Below are 27838 nucleotides of genomic sequence, written 5' to 3'. Positions count from 1 at the left end.
TCAATCCACTGTATTCATGATCCAATTTCGAAAATCAATAAATGAATCGAAATAAGTTTCTATGTTATGCAATTATGTTTCTATTGATCATTCTCGGTTGTCATGTTCTTAGGTCTAGTTTATGTTTAGATTGTAGTGGCCCTCATAGTTCAATACTAAATTGGTACCTTTAACATAAAAAAACCAGTTGTGTTGTGAATTTTGTTTTCGTTTTTTTCCCTAAATATAACATGAGAGTTCATTTTTATCCACCTAATATTTACAGTAAAGCAACTGAATTTCTCGTTTTCCTGTCTAAAGAGTTTTTCGTGGGGAATTAATCCTATGATTTAAATTAGGTTCAACTGTAGGTAAGTTTGAGACATTTTCGGGGAGATTAATTTTACATAATTTTTATTCACTCGCAAAATATGATGATGGTTTAAAAAGTTTATAAATTTGGTTTACAGTATAATGGCATCACATGCCTCATTTTAGGTAGATTAACTGTTGATCTGTTTCTTTCTCATTACAGAATACATCACTAATTCATATATCTTACGTGACGTCACGAGGAAAAAGTGACTGTATAATTTTAAATAAATGAACATTTCTTCTATTAGAAAATAGATCTTAGATTTGTTCACCTTTAAGTTAATATAAATATCATTATTTTTTATCATTACCCATTACATATTTGTAAGCTTTACGAGACAGTCATCATGAAATATCAAATGAATTGCACATACATTATAAGAAAAGCTCCATCACATAACTGAAACACGCCAATATCGTCAAAACTTTCAATGTCAAAATATGTTGCAAACATTTCAGTGGCTATCAAAACGTCATTATTTATATTACTTCACAATGGATGTCCTGCCCTGAAAGGTAATAAAAAAGCTCAAGGTCATATTGTACAAATAACATGCAACTATATCACTAGACTCGTTCCCTTCCCTTAGTTCTCTACTCTCCGCCATGCTGCGCTCCGCTCACTAGGCTCAGTGAAGCGTACGCAAATGAGGTAACTGAGGCGGGAACCAGTCTACTATATCACAAGGATGATGTCACTGAATAAGAGATGGATTGTGTGAGAAGAGCTTAAATCTTGTCCTTAATACAATAATGTTTTATCTCACAACCGCCTGATATCCAGTGAAATCGCCTATGTAATTCTTTTGCATATGTCACTAGTGTTTTGTACTGTAAATTTGTAGTCCATGAAAATTGATTCCTAACGAAAATAAATGATTTCACAGTAGCATGGAGCGCTTTTCATCGGCTGGAAATCCATGGTAACCTGGTGACTTGACCTCAGTACACAAAAACGTGACATAATGATTCGAGAACGTCGTGACAAAATGGCGGCCTATGTTGAATTTGTGCAGCACATGTTGACGAGGAGAGTATTCGAAATGTAAGCTGTAACAGTTGTTATCATGCCATTCAACGTATCTTGAATATATGCGCTTTTTCAATAGGAGATGATTTGATATGAATATAAGAAATTTTCATGTAAGATTTTATGAAATTGACGTCAAGGTTAGGAAAAAGAAATGAAATGAGCACTTATCTAACAACATATATATCTCCAATGAAAAATATGAAAAGCTTTATTTGAGTTCGACTCATAATCCTACATAAGGAGTATGTAAACAATCCATTCACTAAAACTAACAATGGGATTTGTGTAACCGCTAATATTAAAGTAAACCCTAATCAAGTTGCCCTGTATACAGAGGCGTATAGATCTTTTCTTTAGTTTATTTCTAAACGTATGTAATGAACAATAGAAATATTTACATGATAAAGGTGTCGGCATACTGTAACCGACGCATGCGTAAAATCGGTCTTAATTCATAAGAATGTATTATCATATAATAAAAGACTCCAGGTGACTTACAATAAAATGAATGCTATTTCCCTCATGGTAGCGCCGACGTACACCTAGCGCTGACGTTTGTCACAGCCGGACTTGTGGAATCGCCGTCAATATTGGTCAACATGGGATTTTTATTTCTGGTAGGTAAACATTACATCTAGATATTTATAACATAATATTAATTCAGTCGCCAAAGGCTTTTTTAAAAAAAAAAGAGAAAACAGTAATTGATTTATTTTAATATTCATTAATCGCATATGAATAAAATGCTAATTGAAATTAAATATTGCCAGGTTTTGTTACCTAGTGATGTCTTCTAACCTGATACCGGGGAATCGTATCTCAAAGTTTGAAAGTATACACATTGTTTTAATCCATTACAGCGGTTGGCGTTCCTAGTAGCCATGTCCTCAATCGGACACGCCGGATATGGTAACAACACATTTTATTATCTATTCCCATTACTTAATTGAACTATTATCTTAATACTTATTTGTTATTTTTGTTGAATGCCCTACAACGAAACGTCAATGATATAACAGTATAACAGTCAAGTTGTAGAACGATATTAGTTCTTTTCATCTTGAATTCTCGAATAATTATAAAATTCCTGTCAATTTGTTTCTTTTAAACTCCTCGAAGTGTTTTTTCATAGCCTGATTAACAAAACAAATAATGGCAATTATTATATTTTCATAACTAAACTTTGAGACTTAAAGATGCTCAAATACTGACAAATGGTATTTTTTTCTCTATCAAAAACAGAAGCAGACGATTTAGCATTTTGTTCATTTACAAAAGTTACTTACTTTACACTATTACCACCATTGAATGGTTTGAGCGTCTAATTTTACTTTATGATAAAAATATTAAAAAATAATTAATTACATCCCGAAAAAAATCTGATGCAATATGTCCTTTATGGAATGAAGTGCTAATTGCGCATGCACCAAAAGATATCAGATAGTTCAGAATGATGCATTCTGCATACAGACAACGAAAAATCGTATATGATATATCTCAATATAATGCCTATTCAGCAAAGTAAAGTTGGACAATTATTCTTTATTAAAATTACTTTTCAGAATCAGAAAACTAAGTTTTTCGAAAATTGAAACGAAAAAACTACCGCATAGTTTACTTATTACGGCCCATATAACTTCAATATGAAGAACAGTATGTGCTGAGTGGTCAACATGTTCCAATAACTTTTTCCAAACATCAATTTTTAGAAAGAGGAATTTATGCAATGATTAGAAATACAATAAAATTATAAGGTTATGTGCCTGATTTTGAAATACGTCAGTGTATTTGATTTTTACCCAATTACAAGATTAGAATAAGTTATTTTTAAGCATGTTTTGTTAAAAAATCTAAATTCTTTTAACTACATTAAAATGAAAAAATTGAGGTGTCAATAAGTTCCAATTTCACATTAAAATGCTTGATATTCTCACCACAGTGAACCTACAACAGATTTACAGCAAAAATGAACTAAAATATTACCACAGTTGTGATTTAAGTGAACATTTTAAAGTAAAAAGGGGTGAAATTTCTACTTTCTACAACGTAAAAACGTTTTCAAAATGGCCGTCAAATTGGTAATTTCTTCAAATTATTGTAATTCAAAATTCTAAAAACAATATTTTTTTATATGTCGTCTTGTTACACATAGAGACAATTATTGTTTTAAAATCACACAACCTTACAGTATATGACAATGCAAAAGCATTATTACAGAGTTTTTTTAGAAGTTGCCATACAATTATCATGGAGAAATAGCACAACAATTGAGTGTACTCTAATCATAACCCGTTTTGCGCATGTTTGTGATACCTTCATGACATAAACATATATTCAAGTTAATCGTTGAATAAAAAAAAATGTTTACAATACACGTACGATTCCCAATGAAGATGTAAATCGCGACCGTGACAATGGTTTCATTGTTTTTCACCAGCATTATTCTTTACAATAACTTGCCAATTGCTTGCTAGTTTAACCCTGGTTTTATAGTAGTTTTGATAGTTACATTACATTATTTTTAATCTGAATGGAAATGTTGAACATAAAAAGATAATTTTTATCTTATTTATATACGCTGGATATTTCTTTATTTTCATAAAGGTTATAAACTGTTCTATGAAATAAGTAAACATTTACTTAGAGAATGCAAATATTTTGGTTATTACTTTTTTATCGGTGAAATGATTGCAATACAAACAATATTTAGGTATAGCTTTCTCCTATTTATTGGTTTTGTTTTTATCGACGTAGACTACTAATTAAAACGAGTATTTGAGACCGCTTTAATAATAGAGAGAAGAAAACAACTAGACCAAAGCTCTCAATAATTTCCTCTCTTCGATTGACCTGATTGTTCATCTTAGCATGATGTTTGATGAAATAGAACGAGGTTATGAATCATTTAAGTAGATTCAGACAAAAGCTAATATTACAAGAATGTTACTGGAATCCTAATTACATTTTTATACTCCAAATTCTGTATGTGTATTCGACACAACCAAAATATAATTACAAACGCATATTTAACATCGAAATTAAAATGTTACTATGAACCATCAGAAAAGCATGCCCTCAATTTAAATGTTCCGGATGAAATCTGTTTAACTAAACACAATAACCAGAATGTATTCTAACTAGCCCGTGAACTGGTTCATAATGAGGGTACAATGACATATTTTGTGTTATAGCTTGAGAACATTTTACTCCTGATGATTTAAACTTCTACATAATATCCAAAAATTGTAAAAGATGGGTATCCTTTGGGCCGTTTGACGGCGACTCAGTGATATTTTGCATGAAGATACCTTAGGGTAGTCAGCCGCATATTGTATGCTATTCAGAATAACCGATATGTTCTGCGCTCATGGTAATTTTAGAGGTCAAAGCGTGAAAATTCACATTTTCATTGTTAAAATATTAGAATAAAGATAATAATTTTTTGCAGTTTTTGCAAGTGAATCTTGGGTTTGTGAAATTCAGTTAAGAAAACTGATGTAAAATTCAAAACGTAGGTCACCGTGGCCTAGTTAATTTTTTTTCTATTTTGATTTTAAAAACTTAAATATTTTTGCTAAAAATTAAAATTTTTCAACAATTTGATAGGTTGAGATGTTTAGTACTGCATTTAGATCTTGACATAACCTGATTTTGATGATAGGGTCACATTGGCTACACATGCATAAACTAGGTCATATCCAAAGAATGGTATCATCTGTTCACTAAGTATCCTCTGAATTTCTCATGTTTAAAGCAGTTTTTTTATTTGATTAATGAGCTTATTTCAAGCAACGCATTCACTGGGGGTAGGATGCAAGAACTGTACCTGCTGCCCCATTGCATGATTGTAAATGGCGACTAAAATTGGAATTTTAATTTCGTGGTTACCGAGATGAAATTACTTTAATTTTCAACCATTCCAAACCTTTTAAATTATGTTTAGCACTTGTTTTGTATTTTGTCACGATGTTCTTCAAATAACTACCTCCTAGGGTCACATTTGCTGGGTCACGTGCATACATTAGGTCACATCCAATGAATCGTATCGTCATGCAGTACTAAACATCAATCTAAGCCTATCAAATCGTTTAAAAAATCTTAGCATTCAGCAAAAATATTAAAGTTTTTAATGCCTATAGAAAAAAATGCCTAACTAGGTCACTGTGACCTTCGTTTTGAATTTTTTATCAGTTTTCTTAACTGAACACAACCCAATATTTTCTTGCAAAAACTACAAAATAAATAATCTTTATTTCTTTTTTGTATTATGTATTCAATTAGGACCTCAACAATGGTTTGGTATGTGTGTGTGTTTGGGGAGGGGGGGAGGACGTATCGAACTTGTTTTCAACGTATTCGCTGTGTGGCGTAATTCTGTAAAATATATTTTGCAAAAACTGTATTACATCTTATTAATTTTTGAAGAATATAATATTATGATGGTTCTAAATGACAAATTGTCATCTTTATAAGACGGCCATTTCAATTCATAATATGGCTTCGATTTTTATGTAGAGCAAGCATTTTATTCTGCAACAATATTATTTTAATATTTTATATATTTTCTTCGTACCCCTTAATGGGGCTTGCATTTATTTTCACTATCTCCTATAACAATAAATTACACTGTACAACCATTGACGTATCTTTGATTTCATTAATTAACCTTGGGTATTGCAAACAGTATGTGCACGAATTTTATATAATACAAAATACAATACTGAAAATAGGATACCTTTTGAAATGTTGATCTTACCAATAGAATTTAAGAAAGCAAAAACTCGTTTTCCCTTCCTTTATCAACGTTTCTCTAATTATTTTAGTATGAAATGTGATATCCATTGATATGCCTGATGTAATCTCTTTGTTTACTAGTGGAGTTGATACACCTGGCCCAGACTATCTACAGCTTACCGGAGATGACAACAGTGGAGGCTGTATCCTACCTGACAAACGTCCAGAGCCTTCTCCAGACGGATGTTAACTTAAAGGGTGAATTTCTAGCAGATTTTCTGGTGAGAATTTCCATTGTGAGAAGGGCCGCTGTGGCAGAGTAGTTCAGATATTCCTATATATTATTACTAGCCATCTCCTACCCCATCCCCGGTCAAGAGGTTGAATCGTATGAAGTGGGGCAGTTGCCGGGCATTGACCTCAGATCGGTAGTCTCCCTATGAATACTCCGTTCGCCCTATAACTCCTAAATATGGCAAGTCTTTAATTGGCTCTGAATGTTAATAGGACTTTAAGTTAAACCAATCAAACAAAATCATATGACAAACAAAAACATTATGTGAAAAAGGGAATGCTTACAGTGGTCCATTTTTTTTTTTGCCATTTAGCATAGTTACCGCCTTCTTCCATGATCTTTCATGATAGAAAATGCGTTGTATATAGGGTTTACAACTACCTTCCTTTGTCATGATTTTTTCCGACTTTCACACTAATCACATTAAACCACGGTAAATATAGAACATAATCGACGAAGGTTAATATTGAATATGATACAATACATATGGATTAAAATATATTCTATTCTATAATTAAAATGTGTTCAAATTATATAGAGAGAAAATAAGCTAGTTATATTTCGTTTTCTATTTCATTAGATTGAAGTTTCCCATATCACAGATTTTATTGTCTCCAAGTTAGAAGAGCGAACCGACAATCCGGAAAATGACCTGGTAGACATAGGTTCCTGTAAGTAGGTTTTCTAGGCACTGGAGGTTTACATAGAGACATACTTTTATGGTCATGCTAATTGACATTAAAATTAGTGTTTTGCATTCTATATTGTGTTTACCTTACTATTGAACTCTTTCCGACAAAATATCTTACGTCTTACCGTAAATCATAAAGCTGTATATATGCATGTTTCTGTTTTATAATTTTACGTAGATCCATGGTGAACGGTTTTTATTTATTGATAGTTAAATCATGTTGTTCTAATTAGCATAATTAACAGTTCCGATTTCTGCTACAGCAAACGATTTAATGCAGCAATGCTGGAACCCAACTGTTAGTAAATCACTGACCTAATTCTCGCTTCCTTACCATGTCTATTCTTCAACCCAGGGTTGGTGAATATAACGGAGCTTCAGATGAAAGGAATAAGTCACGTGACATGTCGTCCAGGGCAGACGGTCGGCTGTACGCTCAGTGGCATTAAGGTAAATAGGGGAAATGTTTAAAATAGCACCAAAGCCTAGTAACATTAGAAATATACTGTTTAGTCACATCGAGATTAATACAGAAATTAAATAGCATAAATATCATAATTCTAAAATTACATTGAAGTGAGGCACAGTTAACCAACTTCCGTTCGCAGACGATTTATTTTCGCAAATTTGGCGATCAATTAGGTAGATTCACGAAAAATTTTCTTTATCTTCACGAATATTTCCCAATTATATTAAAATGTATTTTGATATATTCAAAAATCTCCCTAACATTTATCTTCACGAATATGTTTTGAAAGAAAAATCGCGAAATTCAGTAGCCGTGAAAGAAAATTGGTTTACATTAAAGTATAACGTTTCCTATGGTACTTCCCTGTAGGATAGGAACTGAGCACATTTTATTTCCAGGTATGATCAATATAATAGTTATTACCTTTACTTCAGGCCGTACCACTTGTTAATGCTACAGAGGAATGTCTACTAAGGATTCTTCTCCTGATCGTCTCCTCCCCAACAATATCCGAGGTAACAATATCCGGTCATAATATGTCCGCCATAGCAACGCAAGTACCAATGTACGCTGTGACCACACGCCCTAGGATCTGCAACATACTCAGCATCCCCGCTCTCAACGATGATGCTACAACAATAATGCCTCTCTCCAGTAACGTCTACATTTTTGTTAGTATCTTCTTTTTTCTTCCATTTTCTTTCCTAAATTACCTTATTTTGCCTGTAATTTTCGCGGGAATGATATGTTCATCATTTCACGGGTTATCGCCATGGTCTCGAAATCTGGATCCCTGAAATATTTAGAAATTAAGTTATATAATTATGCACTTCAAGCCAAATCACAAAAGCTTGATTCGCTAACCTATTATTTTTCTAGTTTTCAAATCGCAAAATTGTGATCCACAAAAGAATTAATGTGAAAAAAGTGACGTTGTTCGTGATTGCCCAATTGGATTTTAGGTTATATTAAGATGGTTTACAATTCAACGAAAGTCTATGTTAGTTTAGATTCGAAGAAGAACTTTCGAAAACGTGTAAAACGAGCATGTGCCGCTGAATCATGCCGACAAGTTAATATTGCTTCAGTTGTTCGTAACTATCATGTCTGTGTATTTTTTTCATTGGCATTTGATAACTAAAACATTTTAATTGTTAAATAACTTGTTCTCTTATAGGTTCTTTCAAGCCGAACAAACATGTACGCTTTCTTAGATGAAAATACCGATCTTAATGCTGGAACTGTAAGGTCGTTCGCGAGGGACTTCGAAGGACGAATACTGGAAATATTCCAAGAGATCAACCTTTTCATCGAGGCTATGTACAATCCTTCAAACCAAGATCCGAATGGTCCCCGTAACAATGATGACTTCAATGTGACGTCAAATTTCCAGTCGGACACGGACGGTGGTGCGTTTACGATCACACTGGCCACCCTACAGATGTGTACTACCCATGTAAATGACCCAGCTAGCGGGATCGCCTACCAGATCAAGACACAAGGACTTGATGACCTTCTCCAGGACACGTCCCCCAACACAACCCACGTGACCTTTGTAGATCAGACGTTGACACTGGTGCTCATACCCCCAATCAACCCGATGGAAATCAACGTCCTGTGCGAGTGTAAGTTTAATTTCAATTTTATTTTCAAGTAAAATTAATTAGATTGATATAACCAGCTAATTACACCGATAAGATCATAAGGTAAAACAATAATAATATATTTCCCATATCATAGATTCCATCGTCTTTCAAACTTTGTGACATATACGTGGTAATTAGAATCAAAATTTTAAGCTTAGAAATTGTCGTATTTTTGTATTTCATTATGATAGGAATGCTTTCTTCTGCATATGTTCACTATTCTACCTTGATGAAAATAGATTTATATCTAATGTTGATTGTGTTCAATTCATTGTTTCTAGCCTGCATGCAAAAAGCTGACATAGTTTTCCTTGCTGATTCATCTGGAAGTGTTGGCGCCCTGAACTTCGTCAAGATTTTAGTTTTTATGTCTTCCCTTGTGCGTCGCCTTGACATCGGCCCTGACCGTGTACGGATAGGCCTGGTCACATTTGGGCATGGTGCCCAGTTCCAGTTCCACTTGGATACTTACAATACTACAGATAACATCACTAACGCCATCGACGAGGTTGTCTATGACCAAGGGAGTTTCACTCAGACCCATCTCGGACTAGAGTATGTCAGGCTTAATATGTTCACACCGGAAATAACAAGAGACGGGGTACAGAAGTTGTTGATTGTCATCACCGACGGAAAGTCTACAGATACCAATACTACTATTGACGGTAGAGTTTAAATTTATAGTAGATCTTGATCGGGTGGTGTAGTGGTTAAGACCCTGTGCCTCTTTGTCTGGAAAGATAAAGAAAGAGTTACGTGGGTTTTTTTCTGGGAACTCTGGTTTCTTCCCACTTTAATGTCCCTTGCGCACTTACATCCGGGTTATCGAAAGAGATTGGTGTAAGTTATATAACTTGTTTTGTAATCCATGTAACACAAATAAGGATTACATAAAGTGAAAAAGGTTCCTTTGGTTGTAAAATTACGTTCTGATTCAGAGTAAGATTCTAGTGTGGGTAAAGTGAAGTATGTAATTATTGTAAATCGAAGTGTCAAATGATGGTAAGTTTCTTTTTTGATCAACAGTTGTTTTATCCTATAGTAAACAAAACTATAATTGCATTAATTTGTAGGTTATACTGTATATACACTCACTGTTTCTATCGGCATTAAATCAATTGCTCTATTGAATCATGATTGCGCAAGTGATATAACTTATAGAAATCATTTTCGATTGCCTTGTTCCAGAGGTCTTAAATAATCGTAAAAGTGAACTGTTTTAAATCAATTTATGACTTGGTATCGGTTATGTTGATAATAATCTACCTCTTATAGGTAAACTAATGCTTCGAGTAATGGCAAACTTTAAGCGTTGGTGTGACTTGCGCCATTTTCCTTTAGAACATCCTAACTTTGTGTACATTATGCTACAGTTGCACTAGTTTTAGACTCTTGTGTTGTAGCTGGCGTCACTCCTACGCCACCTAGCGGCAATATTTAGGGTGACCAAGATGGACAGTGTTCTTGATAATTTCTCAGTAAGCTTGAAAATAAAGTGTATATAAGTTTATGATTCTACATTTAATTGCACTAGTATTTTCCCTCTATTTCATCACTCTTTGTAGAAGCCAACGCCCTTCGAGCTACTGGGGTGGAGATCGTGGCCGTGGCTATCGGGCTGGCTGACCTCTCTGAAGTGAATGGTATAGCAGACGACCCAGACGAATTCCACTCCTTTGTTAGCGACAGTTTTGATGACCTCTACTATATGAGTACCAAGGTCATAGATACATTCTGCAAAGGTAATTTACGATAACCGTACATATTAAGTAATCTTACTTTTAACGCTTTTCGCGATAGCATTGTTGCACTAAAATTTTCTATGAGCTATTTTGTTTTCTGTATATGGTTTATACAGCTGGTTTGTTAATAACGGATATTTACCTACGGTAACCTGATCAAGATTATTTTTGCGCTAAAATTAAAATGTCCCAAAAAAGTACATTTACAATGTGTATGTCTAAGTTGAATGATTGTTTGATATATTTCGTCAATATCAAAAATGACATACTTTACAACTCGATTTGAAAGAGTATACTGTAGAAGTACTTGTGTTGGTGCAATGAAATGTTTCGCACAATGAAGCATTGATGTCACTATTTTTTAATTTTATCGGGGTATGAAAAAAAATTTGTTTGCAAACGGTATGAATCCGCGTAGCGGATTCTCACAAAAGTTTACAAACAATTTTTTTTTCATAACCCGATAAAATTAAAAAAATAGTGACATCAATGCTTATAATTAATCTTATACTCTATTTGATAAAATGATGTATGTTTAAATGTAACATTATAGTGGTTTTTCAAGGGATTCTTTTTCCCGAATCAATACGCAACGTCAATGTTTCTTTTGTGACGTCAAGATAACGTCGGGATTTCGCGCCATTCTCGAATATTTTTTTTTCATAGTGGTATGCAAAAAAATATTGGCCAATCAGAAAGCCGGATTTGGTATGAAAACAAAGAAAAATTAATTATTCGATTATAAACACGTAAGTGCAATTATGAATTCGTATAGCGTATTAATGCGTAATTAAATATTTGCCCCCATTTCATACGCACACTTGAGCTTAACTGAGATCCTATGTCGCTAAACTAATGTTTACCAATGCTATCTCAAACACATTTCACATTTAAATCAACAAAGCACTCGCTCAATTTTGTAAATAAAAATAATTATATGAGAAGAAAGAAAAAATCGTATTAATGTCAACGTGTGTTTGTTATCCTGTCAGGCGCCTGGAACAATGCTTCGTCACAGGGACAGTTCAATCTTTTATCTGGATATCTGATGGACGAGACAATGACCTGGAAAAAATCACCAGCCTTACAGGTAAAACCATGTGTTAAAAGTAAAACTCACCAGCCTTACAGTTAAAAATCAAGTGTTAAAGGTAAAAATCACCAGCCTTACAGGTAAAAATCATGTGTTAAAGGTAAAAATCACCAGCCTTACAGGTAAAAATTATGTGTTAAAGGTAAAAATCACCAGCCTTACAGGTAAAAATCAAGTGTTAAAGGTAAAAATCACCAGCCTTACAGGTAAAAATCAAGTGTTAAAGGTAAAAATCACCAGCCTTACAGGTAAAAATCAAGTGTTAAAGGTAAAAATCACCAGCCTTACAGGTAAAAATCATGTGTTAAAGGTAAAAATCACCAGCCTTACAGATAAAAATCAAGTGTTAAAGGTAAAAATCACCTGCCTTACAGGTAAAAATCATGTGTTAAAGGTAAAAATCACCAGCTTTACAGGTAAAATCATGTGTTAAAGGTAAAAATCACCAGCCTTACAGGTAAAAATCACCAGCCTTACAGGTAAAAATCAAGTGTTAAAGGTAAAAATCACTAGCCTTACAGGTAAAAATCAAGTGTTCAAGGTAAAAATCACCAGCCTTACAGGTAAAAATTATGTGTTAAAGGTAAAAATCACCAGCCTTACAGGTAAACATCATGTGTTAAAGGTAAAAATCACCAGCCTTACAGGTAAAAATTATGTGTTAAAGGTAAAAATCACCAGCCTTACAGGTAAAAATCAAGTGTTAAAGGTAAAAATCACCAGCCTTACAGGTAAAAATCAAGTGTTAAAGGTAAAAATCACCAGCCTTACAGGTAAAAATCAAGTGTTAAAGGTAAAAATCACCAGCCTTACAGGTTAAAAATCAAGTGTTAAAGGTAAAAATCACCAGCCTTACAGGTAAAAATCAAGTGTTAAAGGTAAAAATCACCAGCCTTACAGGTAAAAATCAAGTGTTAAAGGTAAAAATCACCAGCCTTACAGGTAAAAATCACCAGCCTTACAGGTAAAAATCAAGTGTTAAAGGTAAAAATCACCAGCTTTACAGGTAAAAATCAAGTGTTAAAGGTAAAAATCACCAGCCTTACAGGTAAAAATCAAGTGTTAAAGGTAAAAATCACCTGCCTTACAGGTAAAAATCAAGTGTTAAAGGTAAAAATCACCTGCCTTATATGTGTCATTAATATTACTGTTCTTGGACTGCATTTCGAGTAGTAAAAATCATCCAATAATAACTACTAAACATCCCCCTAAATTTAATTTTTTTCCATTCTGTACAATTAATTTTTCTTTGTTTTCATACCAAATTCGGCTTTCTGATTAGCCAATATTTTTTTTTTTGCATACAACTATGAAAAAAAAAATCCGAGAATGGCGCGAAACCCCGACGTTATCGTGGCGTCAGATAGAAACATTGACGTTACGTATTGATTCGGAAAAAAATCCCTTGAAAAACCACTATAATGGTACATTTAAACATACTCCATTGTATCAAATAGAGTATAAAATAAATTATAAGTATTGATGTATTTTTTTTAAATTTTATCGGGGTATGAAAAAAAATGCTTGCAATTTTTTGTGAGAATCCGCTACGCGGATTCGCACAGTTTGCAAACAATTTTTTTTCATACCCCGATAAAATTTTAAAAAAAAATAGTGACATCAATGCTTAAATTCGAAAATTTTACAATACTTTATTATCATCAATTTTATATATAAATAACGTGGGCTTATAACAGCTGAAGATACCATTAATGAAGAAATAGTCATAGATGACGAAAATATTATATAATATCATTGGCAATAAGTTATTGAATAAACGATTCTGGAATAGTGAAATTGTATTTTTTTCTTAATCCATAATTACCATCTCTTTCAGCGTCTAAACGATCGTTATTTTGTAATTGGCGTGATTAAGTTTTATAACCGACCTTAAGTCAAAAACATTCAAAAGGTAGCTAAAACGAACCTGTCAATAAGGGTTATTGCATTGCAATTATGTAAAATTTTCTTATCCATATACATGTATTTGATACAATTAAATAATGTTTTTACTGCGTCGTTAATTTTTGCAAATTAAATCCTGTATTTAACATTGTTTTACTTTATAGTTCTAAAACCCCGTACAAAACTGTACAAAAACGTGTTGAATTCTTGCTTTTATTTACATGGTTTTCTTTTGGAGGGTTTTTTTCTGTGTGAAAAATGGTATATCCCATGATTATCTTGTAGCTAAAATCCATGGAGCAGAATGCTGCGGTTTTTAAGAGCAATTTCTTTGGATCATTTGGATTCGACCTATTCGGTGATAGTCCGGAACTCATTCGTTTTGATGAAGTATTTACAAACTTTGACCAGAAGATTGCAGATAACCCGTACGTGCTGGCAGTCAACTGTGGTCTTATAGCAGCTCTGATCGTGGGCAGTGTCATACTAAGACGGTTCGATAAGAAGGATGAAAACCAGGTCAGTAGGCTGAGTGTAGATTCATTTTATTTCAATGTTGTCATTTGTTGTCACTTAATTGTTGCTGTTCGGTGTCGTTGATAAGAATAACTGCTATGACATTCATAGTAATTCGACCATTAGAAGAGATAAAAATTCATTATTACATTGTTTTAAGCTCGATACAAGCGGCACACTACTCTCAGACAGTTGTATTCGGTGCCGTGACCAGGATTTACTACAGTATTTGCAATTAAAACCTGATATGTTAGAATTTATCAATCTGATAAAGTAAACTTATTAATTTTACTTATAGAACACTCAGATAAATTGTCGCAAATTTCAAAAGCTACCGTGCTATTTCAATGATAATACATAAGTTTACAGCTTCCTAAACAGAATTTAACTTGTAATGTTTTTACGGACTCAGTAATGGTTTAGACTGCAAACTTTTATTAGTAGACAAATAGGCGGATGATTGAGTTTATGTATAGGGACACTAATACTAATAAGAAACATTTGAGTTTTTTTAAATCATATATTGCCTCTGGTCCAGTTTCAAACATAGATTTATCATGTATTTTAAGGGGAGATAAGGGGCATTTTATCTTAATGAAAGTGATGATTTCATTGACAAATTATACTAGATACACTATGTAGTTTATTTATTTGAAATGTGTACTGTATGTAGCTTTAGAATTATTAAGATGTTAAGTTTGATATTTTCAGTGGCAATACAAACCCCTGGATGATAACCCCGATGATGGCGACAATATCTACTTTGTCTCCATCCATACCGGACTGTGGTCGCAATCTTTCTTCATGTCCACCGTGTACATCATTATAGAAGGCAGTTGTGGTACGACAGGCGTTCGGGCTTTGAAGGCAGGACCTATCCAGGTAGACCTATAACATATAATATAACGACAATTTACATGTATAAAGACTTACTTATTACTACTTTTAAGGATGTATTCTTCTGTGGTTTCAGTCCCGTTGAAGTCTCGTTTCGACATAGATCAAAAACATTATGAGATTTTCAAATACTATTTATCAATATCTGTAGTATGTGGTCTGTAGCAAATTTTGTCAAAAATTTACATTTCTATTTTCAGAAGATTTTTTTACACAGCTATTTTTAGAAATGGCCCATTTGGCGGCCATTTTGAAATTGTGTCTTTTTTGGCTTTGAGTACAGCCACCGTTTTCCCATTTTTTACTTAAATTGTTTTTACTTAAATCATCACCGCGTCAGCATTTTCAGCTGTATCGAGTTAGTTTTTGCTGTAAATCTTTACTGGGTTCATGTTAATTCAAATATTGAATATTAATGTGTGAAATTATACACTTTTGTCACTTTACTGGTAATTTGAGCACTTTTATTTTTTAGTCAAAAATATTGAAAAATAACAAATATTTAAATGTGGCAAAAAAGTAAGCACACGGACCCCCCATTTTTCTGCATGATTTAGAAAGAACAACCCTTTTCCTATTGATATGCAAACTACTGACAAAAGTTTAATACCAGAACTTTTTCTATAAAGGGTTAAATTTGACAAAAATGGCTAAAAATGGTGCATTTTGGAGCTCAAAATTAAAGGGTAGGGGTAGCATATGTTGTTATTTTGAGAAAAAATATGACTCTTATTAATCATAAATGGTATAGTTTTTAATGAAGACTACTTGAAAATAAATTCTACAAACATCCATACATATCAAACACCTCATTAGGGAATTATGGCTTTAGAATCTAGTGTATGTGGTCAAAACGGCTAAATTCCAATAAAATCCACGATTTTGTCACTTTGGTAACTTTGAATGATAATAGCTCAAAAACGAGCACACGGACATATGTTTTTTCTTCCATTTTCTTTCATGGTATGAACTCCTATTTCCAAAAATCTATATGAGAAAAAAAGTTTAATACAAGAAAATTTTGACTTCTCAGAGGAGTACATCCTTAACTGACGTACATCATTGGTCTAATGTGCTATGATGAAAAAAATAACTTTTATAGCTTATAGGGATTTTGTATATACTATTTTCAACCAATTTAAAAAGGGAAACTGACTATTCCATTGAATAGGATGGGCAAAATTGAGCAGATTATACTTAGGTAGTCATGTGTTAAAGTCCTGGATTTGAAAGACACAGGGACAATTTTATCATCAAGTTGTTTTCATCCGAAATAATTTGTTTAATTACTGTAATTGAGTCAGAAGGACACAAATTTAACGTCATTTTTCCTTCATTCACAACAAAATAAAAACATTTTTGTGCATTCATTACAGAATTTGTTCCGGTGGAAGTACTCCAATTTTGCTTTGGAGACACAAGGAACCCTTGGGCCACCCATCAGTGTGAAGATCTGGCATGATGACCCCTCAGCCAGATTACATATTGACAAGATACTGATCGCTGACGGGTACACTGGCAGAAGGTAAATCTATCAAGAGGTAACATAATAGTCAATAGTTGTTATCAATAAACTGTTGAGTGGTATATTTTTCGTCATAAATAAGATTGCGACGATGTGTCCATGCGCTCCAACATAAAAAAGACGAAGGAAGATTATTAGTTATGATAGCATATAATGAAGGAAAAAAATCAAGAAGATTTCGTCATATTTATCGTGATTTAAATTCTTATAAGCAATATTAATGAAAAATGGTTTTCTTTAAACTTACCTTGCGACGGTTTTTCTTCTTTTTGACTTAAAATTGATTTCTCATTGAAATACAAATAATTTTTTTTTATCTCAATATTTTTTTTCTATGTCATATTGTTACAAAGATAAAAAAAAAAAAAAGCTACTAGTATATTGTTTTTCAAATACGACCTATACCTTAACAATCTTTATTTGTAGTTTTTAGTTCTGAATAAAACAAACCATTGGATAAGTTCAGATATATGTTTAGTTAGTTTGTCTCTAATATAAGATGAAATGTAAACAATGCATTATCCAGGTACGTTTTCCTATGTGACCAGTGGTTAGCAGCCGACAGATCAGACGGCTGTCTTCACAGGACACTCTACCCGGCAGGCGAGGAACTACGTGATGGGAAGACCCTGTTTGAAAGTGTCACCCGGTTTAACTTCTTTGACGAATATCTATGGCTGTCGTTGTTTGGACGTCCATCCTTCAGCAGGTTCTCTCGTGTACAGCGTCTATACTGCATTAGTTCGTTACTATCACTCTCAATGTTAGCAAGCGCTATGTGGTTTAACAGTGAAAACGATAAGCCTTCGTACGGAGTCAAACTGGGATTCTTCGAACTGAACTATAAACAAATATACGTTGGATTAATGTCCGCTCTAATTTCCTTCCCGGCCGCTGTGATCATTACCATGATATTCCGGAACAGACGATTCCGAGGAGAATCGCAGAACTCGTGGATGTCTAAGTATCAGACAGATCTGACATTTAATTCGAATAAACCGTCTGCCGCGTTACCATGGTTCACCATCTTTGTGGCTTATGGACTAGCGACGGCATGTATTGCTTCCGGGTCATTCTTCACGACTTTGTATAGCATCCAATGGGGAGAGGATATTTCCAAAGACTGGTTGGTGGCTATCGTGTTTGGAGCTGGCAATGAACTGGCCTTAGTAGAGCCAATAAAAGTGAGGTTTTTTTTCAAATATTCAAATTGTCTTTCCAAAGTTTCTGGCATTTTTGATTATCATTATGGATGTTTTAACCTACATTTGGCATTCAGTTATTTTCAATTTTCAGGAGATGCACATTAAGACTATCAGTTTTGCCGCAAAACATTATTGTAAATGTATTTAACAGAAAAATCAAATGTAAATTGCATTTACCAAGTCATGGCTCGTGTATGACGCAATAAAACGTAATTAGTATAATGTGTTAATTTAGAAGTTATTTTATATTTACAGACGATCCTTATGTCGATTGTACTAGCCTGTTTATTCAAGGGACTGGCGAAAAGCTCCATTGCCGAGATGGCACCATTTCAAATTGATGACAGTATCAGTATTGGTGAGTATTACACTTTATATAGCTATATCTCTGTTTTATTTTTGTTTCAAATCTTAGCAACCACCTGTGTACGTGAAAAAAGTGTTGCCAGGCCATTTTACTAACAAGAAAGTTGATTTTTACTACAGCATGAATGGCGTGGATTATACTAATGAAATTTGTTTAAAAGACTTGTGTGTGGTATATGGCTGACGGCTTCGTTGAATTTTAGTACCCAGATCAGTCGTACTGTTTCTGAAGCTTGTCATTTGCTCGGTTTTATAAAACGTACATGTCAAAGTTTTAGACAGGTGTCAGTTTTAAGGTCTTTGTATATTACTCTTGTGAGGAGTCAGTTAGAATACTGTCTGGTCTCCTTACCAAATATATTTAAATCATCGTGTAGAAGTTGTCCAACGAAATGTTGTTTGTTATGTTTTAAGATCCACATTGATTACAACTCTACGTCTTACGCTGACATCTATAAACATTTTAATCATCCTAGCTTGGAAAGTAGCTATATATCGGCGGACATTTTTAGACATGGTCTTTCTTTTTAATTGTGCTAACAGTACTTATAACTCTTACCCAGTCAACCAATTATGGCTTTAGTCCCAAGTCGTTCCAACCAGTTTTATTGCCAGCGTGGTAGAGTTAATGTGAGGAAGTACAGTGTCTTAAACCGAATGTAATATAATTCAAATGGTATCAACTCTGCGTCTGACTGTGATAAGTTTTGTTTATCTATTGAACCATTTTTTGTTTATCTATTGAACCATTTAAACTCCGCTTAAAGATAATCTTACATTAGTTTGTAACTGATTATTTACTTCTGTTTATTTTACCTAGTACTTAACTGCGATATTGTAGATTTATGTCAAATTTATTAATTTGTTATCTATTCTGTAAGTGGACTTTCTGGTCTGTTGAATTGGAAATAAATAAATAAATGTCAGTGTAACAAGACCTCTTGCTCAATAATACAATTTTTTGTGTCTCAAATGATTAATTTAGACACAATTTGACATGTGTATAAAGCATGGTGAGATATTTCGGTCCTTTGTGTTATTTAGGACGCGTTACGGTAACTCGACATGTTGAGATGTCCATGTTGGCAAGTCGAGACTACTTGGCTAAAGTTCATTGGTCTTTGTCCCTCGTGTGGTCTTTTAGACTACACGTATGACTATGTTTATCCAAAGTGATAATATTCTAGTCAACTTATTGTCTGTACTTTCTGTATAGGAGCACCAGCGAAGTTCAGCCATTGGCCGGGAGATAATGAAGACTCAGCGAACAAGGCGAGGCTGAAAAAACTCCGCCTTCTCGACAGACGTTTGTTTACACACTTCAGGGGTTTCCTAGGAAACCTATTGTATATTGGTGTACTGGTGTTGATCTGTTCACACAACGTGGTTCACGAGGCCAACCAACAGAACGCGGAATTAATCCAATTACTTAAGCCATTGAAAAAGGTAAAATAACTATTCATTATCATAAATGATTCATTATATTTTCTCATTTTGGTCATTTCTATGGTACCAGTATTATTATTTTTTAGAGCAAGGAAAAATAATACATATAGAAAACTTTACAAAATTTGTTTCAAAAACCTATGAATTAAAGATTTAATATACAAATTCATTTAGATCAATCTTTTGTGAAAGACCTTGGTGTATTTCCTTATTGTTCAATAATGTTGTTTGTTTGGTTTAATGTCCTGTAATTGTAAACAAACATGAACACTTCATGTTCGTAAACGCCACATCTACCAGAACACTTGATGTTCATAAATGCCACATCTACCAGAACACTTGATGTTCATAAATGCCACATTTACCAGAACACTTCATGTTCATAAACACCACATCTACCAGAACAATTGATGTTCATAACTGCCACATCTACCAGAACGCTTGATGTTCATAAACGCCACATCTACCTGAACACTTGATGTTCATAAATGCCACATCTACCAGAACACTCGATGTTCATAAACGCCACATCTACCAGAACACTTGATGTTAATAAACGCCACATCTACCAGAACACTTGATGTTTATAAACGCCACATCTACCAGAACGCTTCATGTTTATAAATGCCACATCTACCAGAACACTTGATGTTCATAAATGCCACATCTACCAGAACACTTGATGTTCATAAATGCCACATTTACCAGAACACTTGATGTTCATGTTCATAAACACCACATCTACCAGAACAATTGATGTTCATAACTGCCACATCTACCAGAACGCTTGATGTTCATAAACGCCACATCTACCAGAACACTTGATGTTTATAAACGCCACATCTACCAGAACACTTGATATTTATAAACGCCACATCTACCTGAACACTTGATGTTCATAAACGCCACATCTACCAGAACACTTGATGTTTATAAATGCCACATCTACCAGAACACTTGATGTTCATAAACGCCACATCTACCAGAACACTTGATGTTCATAAATGCCACTTCTACCAGAACACTTCATGTTTATAAACGCCACATCTACCAGAACACTTGATGTTTATAAACGCCACATCTACCAGAACACTTGATGTTTATAAACGCCACATCTACCAGAACGCTTCATGTTTATAAATGCCACATCTACCAGAACACTTGATGTTCATAAATGCCACATCTACCAGAACACTTGATGTTCATAAACGCCACATCTACCAGAACGCTTAATGTTCATAAACGCCACATCTACCAGAACACTTAATGTTCATAAACGCCACATCTACCAGAACACTTGATGTTCATAAATGCCACATCTACCTGAACACTTGATGTTTATAAATGCCACATCTACCAGAACGCTTCATGTTTATAAATGCCGCAATCATTTTCTTCATAAAGTCACAATTTTGCCACATAACCAATATCACTACTAGATAACTTGTGTATATCACCAAACAAATCTAGACTAACACTTGTATCCGGTAAACAGATAAACAAGACAGCTGATATCTGGGACTGGCTGAACACAAGGTACGCTGACAACGTCTTCCCTAAGACATGGTACAATGGTGATCCCAAGCTTCCGCCAGAAAGGAAGTATATGAGAGATACGACTAGCTACCGGATGGGGCCAGTGCGACTGCGCCAACTGCGAGTCACGGGTAAGATACCGTATTCGTGATTTCGTAGGACATGGCGGCGAAAATTTTAACATGTGGTTTGTTTAAAACAATACGACATTCAGTCTGTTTTCATTACTAAAATAACATATATAAAACATTTTAATTACGTTTTATTAGCTGTGAATTTAAAATATTTAACACTTTGCTGCATTAGACTGTTGATATCATTTTATTTAAATACTATGTAGCATTATTGGCATTTAATGAATTATTGCTTGTTGTTTTATTTTATGGTTGATATTTGAATGTATTTGCTGTATCAGGGCAATGTCATATTCCGGAAGTGATGACAAAAACCATGAATGTGTGCAGACACGAATACAAGATAGAGTACGAAGACATCGCAGGATATTGTCCCGGTAACTTGTTTTTATCATTATATCAACAAAGAACTTTGAATATGAAATGCTTAAAAGAATACTATATAAGACGCTGGTACTCTTTTCTTTTCTTTTTATTCATTAGTAAATATTTTATTCATTTTATATTCCCTGTCGGTTCTCTTTAGGATGGACCACATATAAAGGTTCATGTGACGGAAGTGGATTCACGTACATTTCTGGAAATGCCACTTCCGCTCTGCCGTATACCGGAGACTTTGGTACCTACAGTGGGGGTGGATACGTAAAAGACATAAACCCATTCAAAGCCGAGGTTACCCACGAGATTCAGAAACTGTCGACCGGCAGGTGGATTGACGAATATACCCGATTTGTCGTAGTGGAAAACATGGTGTATAATCCTAACTCCCAACTCTTCAGTCTGATTAGTATTGTGTTTGAGTTCCCCGCTACCGGCGGTATTTACCTGACTCCCAAGGCCCAGTCCTCCAGACTGTACCCGTATGTAAACGTATGGGACTATATAGTGTTGGCTACACAGGCCTTGTTCATCCTCATCACCTTCGTAAGTCTCCTTCTGATGGTGTACGATGTATGGAAGCTGAAATTTCAGTGCTTCACTTCAATCACATTTCTTGGAAAATGTCTGAGCAATGGATTTGCCGTGGGAGCCATTGTGATGTATATCATCAGGATTGACCGAACTATCTACATCGTGGAGGAGATATTCAATTCGGCTGGTAAGTCTTTTCAAGAAATGTCAGTAGTTCTATTATCTTATCGTACAGCAAATGAAAAACAGACACAATTACTCCAATAATTGATTTTCTATTTGTTTTCATTCTTGATCCGACTTTCTGATTGGCCGATTCTTTTCTTCATACTTCTATGAAGAAATCATCTGAGAATGGCATGAGAACTCAACGGTATTGCGACGTCACAATAGCGACATCGACGTTTTTTGCGCATTGATTTGGAAAAATAATCCCTTGGAAAATTAAAGTGATCGCACGGTTAAACGGTTTTTATCGTATCAAGTAGCCTGAAAAATTAATCATAAGCTTTGATGTCACTATTCTTTATTTTCTTCATATCCCGATGAAAATAAAACTTAGTGGCATCAATGCTTAAATATTGATTGGCCCATATCATCTATGCATGTTTTTATAACAATTTCCGTTTGATTTCCTCTTCTTATCAACGTCAGATTATTAATTCGCGTTGATATATCGCATAGCATTATGCATTGGTGATTGGTTTTTCTTGAGAGAAATCGAGTATTTTTATTGAAAGAATGAATCAAATTTTTAATACATTTTCCTTTTATATTTGCTTAAAAATGTACTTGATAGAGCTGTTGCATTCGATTTGCTATCACCGATTTTCGACAATTGAATAACGGCATTCACTAAATATATTCAATTTTAAATAAATAATTTTAAACAACTAGTATCATTTCGAATAATGCATTATATCCTTGCTTTATCTTTTGCAAATGTAGCGCTCAGTTTATAAAGGTGCCAACAGAACTCACAAATAATACTATCGTTTTTAATGTATTTTCATCCCAAATACAGTCTTTCAAAAGTACATTGAGATTATCGAAAAAAGTTAGCTGACTTGATTTTCTTTAAATTAGCGTTTAACATTTTGTGCGTTCTTCTTAAATTCTCGATTGTTCGACATAATTATCACATCAAGTATTATATCGAAATATCTCAAGCGCAGATCATAACTGTCGAAAATTTGACATTACTTCTCGAATGATCTGCATATTTGGCATTTAAATGAATTTATATACATTATCTTAATTAAGAGTTTATGAAACGAATCTTAGAACTTTTTTGTCTTTTGCGAGCCTCTTATGATATCTAAGACACATTTGATTACATAACTACAACAACTAACATTTCGAGGAATTTCATACGAGGAATGATAAAATGTGTTGCGAAAACCACGCGGAGGCCGCAATTTTGGCACGACGTAGTCAATTCTTGACGTCAACTAATGCCGTCACAATAAATTTACATTTAGTCCTTACCTTTTTCCAGTACGGAGGTTTCGAGATCTTAAAACGACATTGGTAAAGTAGTCCCACCTTCCGGTGATTATTACGTCACAATAATCACGTCAAATGATGACGTCATAATCACCGGATTGTGGCACTAATCGACGGTAAATTGTACTTTATCCACGTCGTTTTGGGATCTCGAAACCCCCGTATCATGGCAGTTATTTGACTAATTGTGCATATCCTAAATAAGTTTTTAAATCTCTTTCAGAAAACTTCCTGTCTTTTGAGATAGTTGTGTTTTACGACAACATTTACAAACTGTGCATAAGCGTCGTCTTATTCGTGGCCATTTTGATGCTTCTGAAGCCCTTAACCTTCAACTATTACCTGTATATGATGAAGACGTCTATTTTGGTATCAAAGATGGACCTTCTAAGTTTCAGTGTTGTCCTCGGAGTGGCCATGACCGCCTTCGCCTGTATCGTCCACCTATTTATAGGTGCTACATCTTTCTCCTTTATGACCATGGCGAAGTCCTACCTAACCCTATTTAGGACTCTCCTCGCCATGGTAACATTACGCGAACTTATGGGAAGTTCGGATAAGTTCGAGTCTGAGATTGTTTTCACGATTTTCATTTTTACAATGACTCTGATCCTGTTGAACATGTTTATTTCCATCCTGAATGACGCCTTCTCCTTCGTAAAGGATGGTAAGAGCGCTGGAATGGTTACGCCGTTTGATAGCGACCTCAACAACCATTTCTGGAGCAAGATAAATCAGGCGTTGAATTGTAACAGTAACAAGAAACCCGACAATCCAAACCCAAGAGGTACGTGAAATTCTTGTTAGTTACTGCTAATATTACCACGCCAATTCCGTCGCTATGCCCATAAATAAATGACGTAATAGTACTTCGCAAATGGACAGATACCTCTGTAAAATGTTAAAAACAATTATGCTTTTTAAGAAAATATACATTCAATTTATCAAGATACACTTTATTTTCATCGGGTGGTGCATGCGAATTAGTATTTCATTCTATATAGGACATAGTGCTGCGGAATTTTTTCGGTATGCAATTAATTAGTTTTTATATTATTATCTTGAAGTACAATTAGAAGTTCAAACTTTTCAATGATGGTAATGATATAAATTAAGTAAGTTTTGTAACTGAAGAAAATAACGAATTCGTCAGCTCCTGTTTTTGATAAAGAAAATAATGCTAGATATGTTAATTTTATTTAAAAAAAAAAACCAATCCTTCTGTTACAGGTGAAGGCTTTTCAGACCTGAATGGCCAGGTAAGATATCTATATTTGTATATAACTTTCTTCTCGCTTATCTGAGACGTTATTATTTGATTTTTCAAATGTCTGATCGCCTAATGTTGCGTCTTAAAACGAATCATTAACATAATAAAAACAACGACTTAATTAATTACGCTTTCAGAATGACACATTGACATATGAATGCTTTATTTTGGAATTAATTGTAATACCCATGTACTCTGCCGTAATTGATATTCTCAAAAGACTATTCGCTGTATTTTTTAATTTACCTAACTTTTATAATTTTCTTACAGATTGACAGTTTATCCAACATATTGTTTTCAAAATCCAGAGAAGAAACGAATGAAATGACGAGAATCTTCAATCTCATGAATGTAAGTTTTTTTTTTTATTATTATTGAAAATAAAACCCGTTCTGTTTTGGTTACATTATTTATATTCTTTCTATAACATTGATGGTAGAACCGATGATTGTTAATGATCACCAACTGAAGGAAAGACATTCTTTCTACGACTGGCAATATTCGAACCTGACTGCATTTTGTTAACGGGTTATAGTAAATGTATCCTACGATAACAGTTTGTATCTATATTGGTTGCTTTTCAAATGACGATAAACAGTATTTGTGGGGAAAAACAGCGGAGTAGCTTAAATGTATTCACGCATGTGCCACCGACCATTGCATGTGGCATCCTTCAAAATCCCTATAAGGCCATCAAAATCGTAATACAATAATAAATGTTCCATCTTTTATTCTGGTTATTACGTATATGTATGTCATTTATATAAGCTTTAATATGGCTTATGTGTCTGTTTACAGAGAAGATGAGAAGTACAAGAAGAATCCACTTAGTTTGTCTACAAGGTGTTTGGTGTTCCCAGCGTTTCATACCAGTAATAGTGTTTTGGATATACACTTACCCAGTTACAATGACAAGGCCAAATATATATATATGTCTGTTTAAGGTTACATTGGCCAAAAAATGGGGTCGGTAGGTCGGCATATTTTTTTAGTGTCTTTCACTCTAAAATAATGGCCGGTGTAACGTTGAAAATGGACTCCCGTTGAAAACTGACCTCGGGTCATTTTTCAACATTGAAAAATGACCCCGAAAACCGTTGAAAACTGAACTTTAACCGCACTTTTTACACCGACCCGTTGAAAATAGACCCCATTGAAAAGTGACCCCATAAGAACTCGTTTTTACACAACAACACAACACGACACCACAACACCGCGAAATCACACAGCATCACACAGCACTGCAACACACCAACTACACACCAATAACACAACAACACAACACAACACCACACAACAACACATCACACCACACAACAAAACACAACAAAATAACACAATATCACACAACACAACATCACACAACATAACATCACACAACAACGCATCACACTAAACACAACATCACACAAGACAACATTACACAACAACACGACACAACATCATAACAAAACATCACACAACACACAACACAACCAAACCACAACATAAAACCACACAACAACAATACAACAACATCCAACAACAACACTACACAACACAACATCACACAACACAACAGCACATCACATAACATAACACAAATACACATCACACAAACACGCAACAACAACACAACACCACCCCACAACAACACACAACACCACAAAAACACAACACATCTCACAACACAACATAACATAACAACAAAACATCACACAACAACACATCACACAACACACAACAACGCAACAACAATACAACACCACCCAAAAACAACACAATAACACACAACAACACAAAACACGACAACATAACACAAAATCACACAACAACACAGCATAACAACACACAACACAACAACAATACAACACCACCCAACAACACAACAATACACAACAACACAACACCCGACAACAACATAACATCACACAACATAACGCAACAACACATCACAAAAACATCACGTAACAACACATTACACAAACACGGAACAATAACACAACACACAACATTATATTAGGAATAGCGATAACAGAATTCGAGAATTATGTTTGTGCAACAGTTATATATATGTGAATGTACTAGGGTCATATTTCAACAGACCATCCGTTGATAGTTTGCCAAGGTCATTTTTCAACGGTCATTTTTCAACAGACCTGCCGTTGAGAATTGACCCTACACACTGTCAATTTTCAACGGCATGTCCAATTTTCAACGGCATTCGGGATCCGTTTTCAACGTTGAAAACTGACCCGAGGTCAATTTTCAACGGAGGTCCATTTTCAACGTTACACCGGAACCGGAGTCTGATATCGAAATCCCGACTTTTAATTTGTTTTCGTAGAAAGAGGGAAAAAATAGGGTCGGGAGTAAAAAAACTAGGGTCGATCGGGTAACCCTAAACAGACAAATCTTTTTTGGCCTAATAACTATTTTCACTTATTTTATTGTTTCGTTATTCTTAATGTATTTCAGTTGTATGGAATGGCTTTGTTTTGCCTTTTAATATTTTATATTAATTATTACAAACATTACATCAAATTTGATGATATCTTATTTCGTCTCCATTGGTACTTTTCGG

General features: G+C 34.3%; 1 protein-coding gene across 1 annotated transcript; it reads left to right on the top strand.

The window, feature by feature from the left end:
* The first annotated feature begins 1343 nt into the window (after positions 1-1343).
* Positions 1344-26742, top strand: LOC138330766 (polycystin-1-like protein 2). Its single transcript, XM_069278289.1, has 24 exons — positions 1344-1399; positions 1917-2004; positions 2248-2296; positions 6263-6402; positions 6997-7087; positions 7463-7557; positions 8011-8247; positions 8754-9201; positions 9504-9887; positions 10788-10964; positions 11957-12054; positions 14248-14481; positions 15190-15360; positions 16752-16900; positions 17427-18084; positions 18361-18463; positions 19688-19917; positions 21413-21584; positions 21869-21964; positions 22114-22686; positions 24229-24792; positions 25236-25264; positions 25546-25626; positions 26074-26742. The coding sequence occupies exons 1-24, from the start codon at positions 1344-1346 to the stop codon at positions 26080-26082; spliced, it is 4932 nt and encodes a 1643-aa protein (XP_069134390.1). The 3' UTR covers positions 26083-26742.
* The last annotated feature ends 1096 nt before the right edge of the window (positions 26743-27838 follow it).

This window comes from Argopecten irradians, chromosome 9 (genome assembly GCF_041381155.1).
Source record: "Argopecten irradians isolate NY chromosome 9, Ai_NY, whole genome shotgun sequence".
In the NCBI taxonomy this organism is placed as follows: domain Eukaryota; kingdom Metazoa; phylum Mollusca; class Bivalvia; order Pectinida; family Pectinidae; genus Argopecten; species Argopecten irradians.
This window is presented reverse-complemented; position numbering and strand designations above follow the sequence as displayed.

What these genes read in the sequence shown, in the direction of transcription:
- LOC138330766 (XM_069278289.1), top strand. Translation starts at nt 1,344, where the DNA reads ATGGCGGCCTATGTTGAATTTGTGCAGCACATGTTGACGAGGAGAGTA. An exon ending in CCAGTAACGTCTACATTTTT is followed by an intron (nt 8,248 to 8,753) that starts GTTAGTATCTTC and finishes GTTCTCTTATAG; the next exon opens with GTTCTTTCAAGCCGAACAAA. An exon ending in CGACAATCCAAACCCAAGAG is followed by an intron (nt 24,793 to 25,235) that starts GTACGTGAAATT and finishes CTTCTGTTACAG; the next exon opens with GTGAAGGCTTTTCAGACCTG.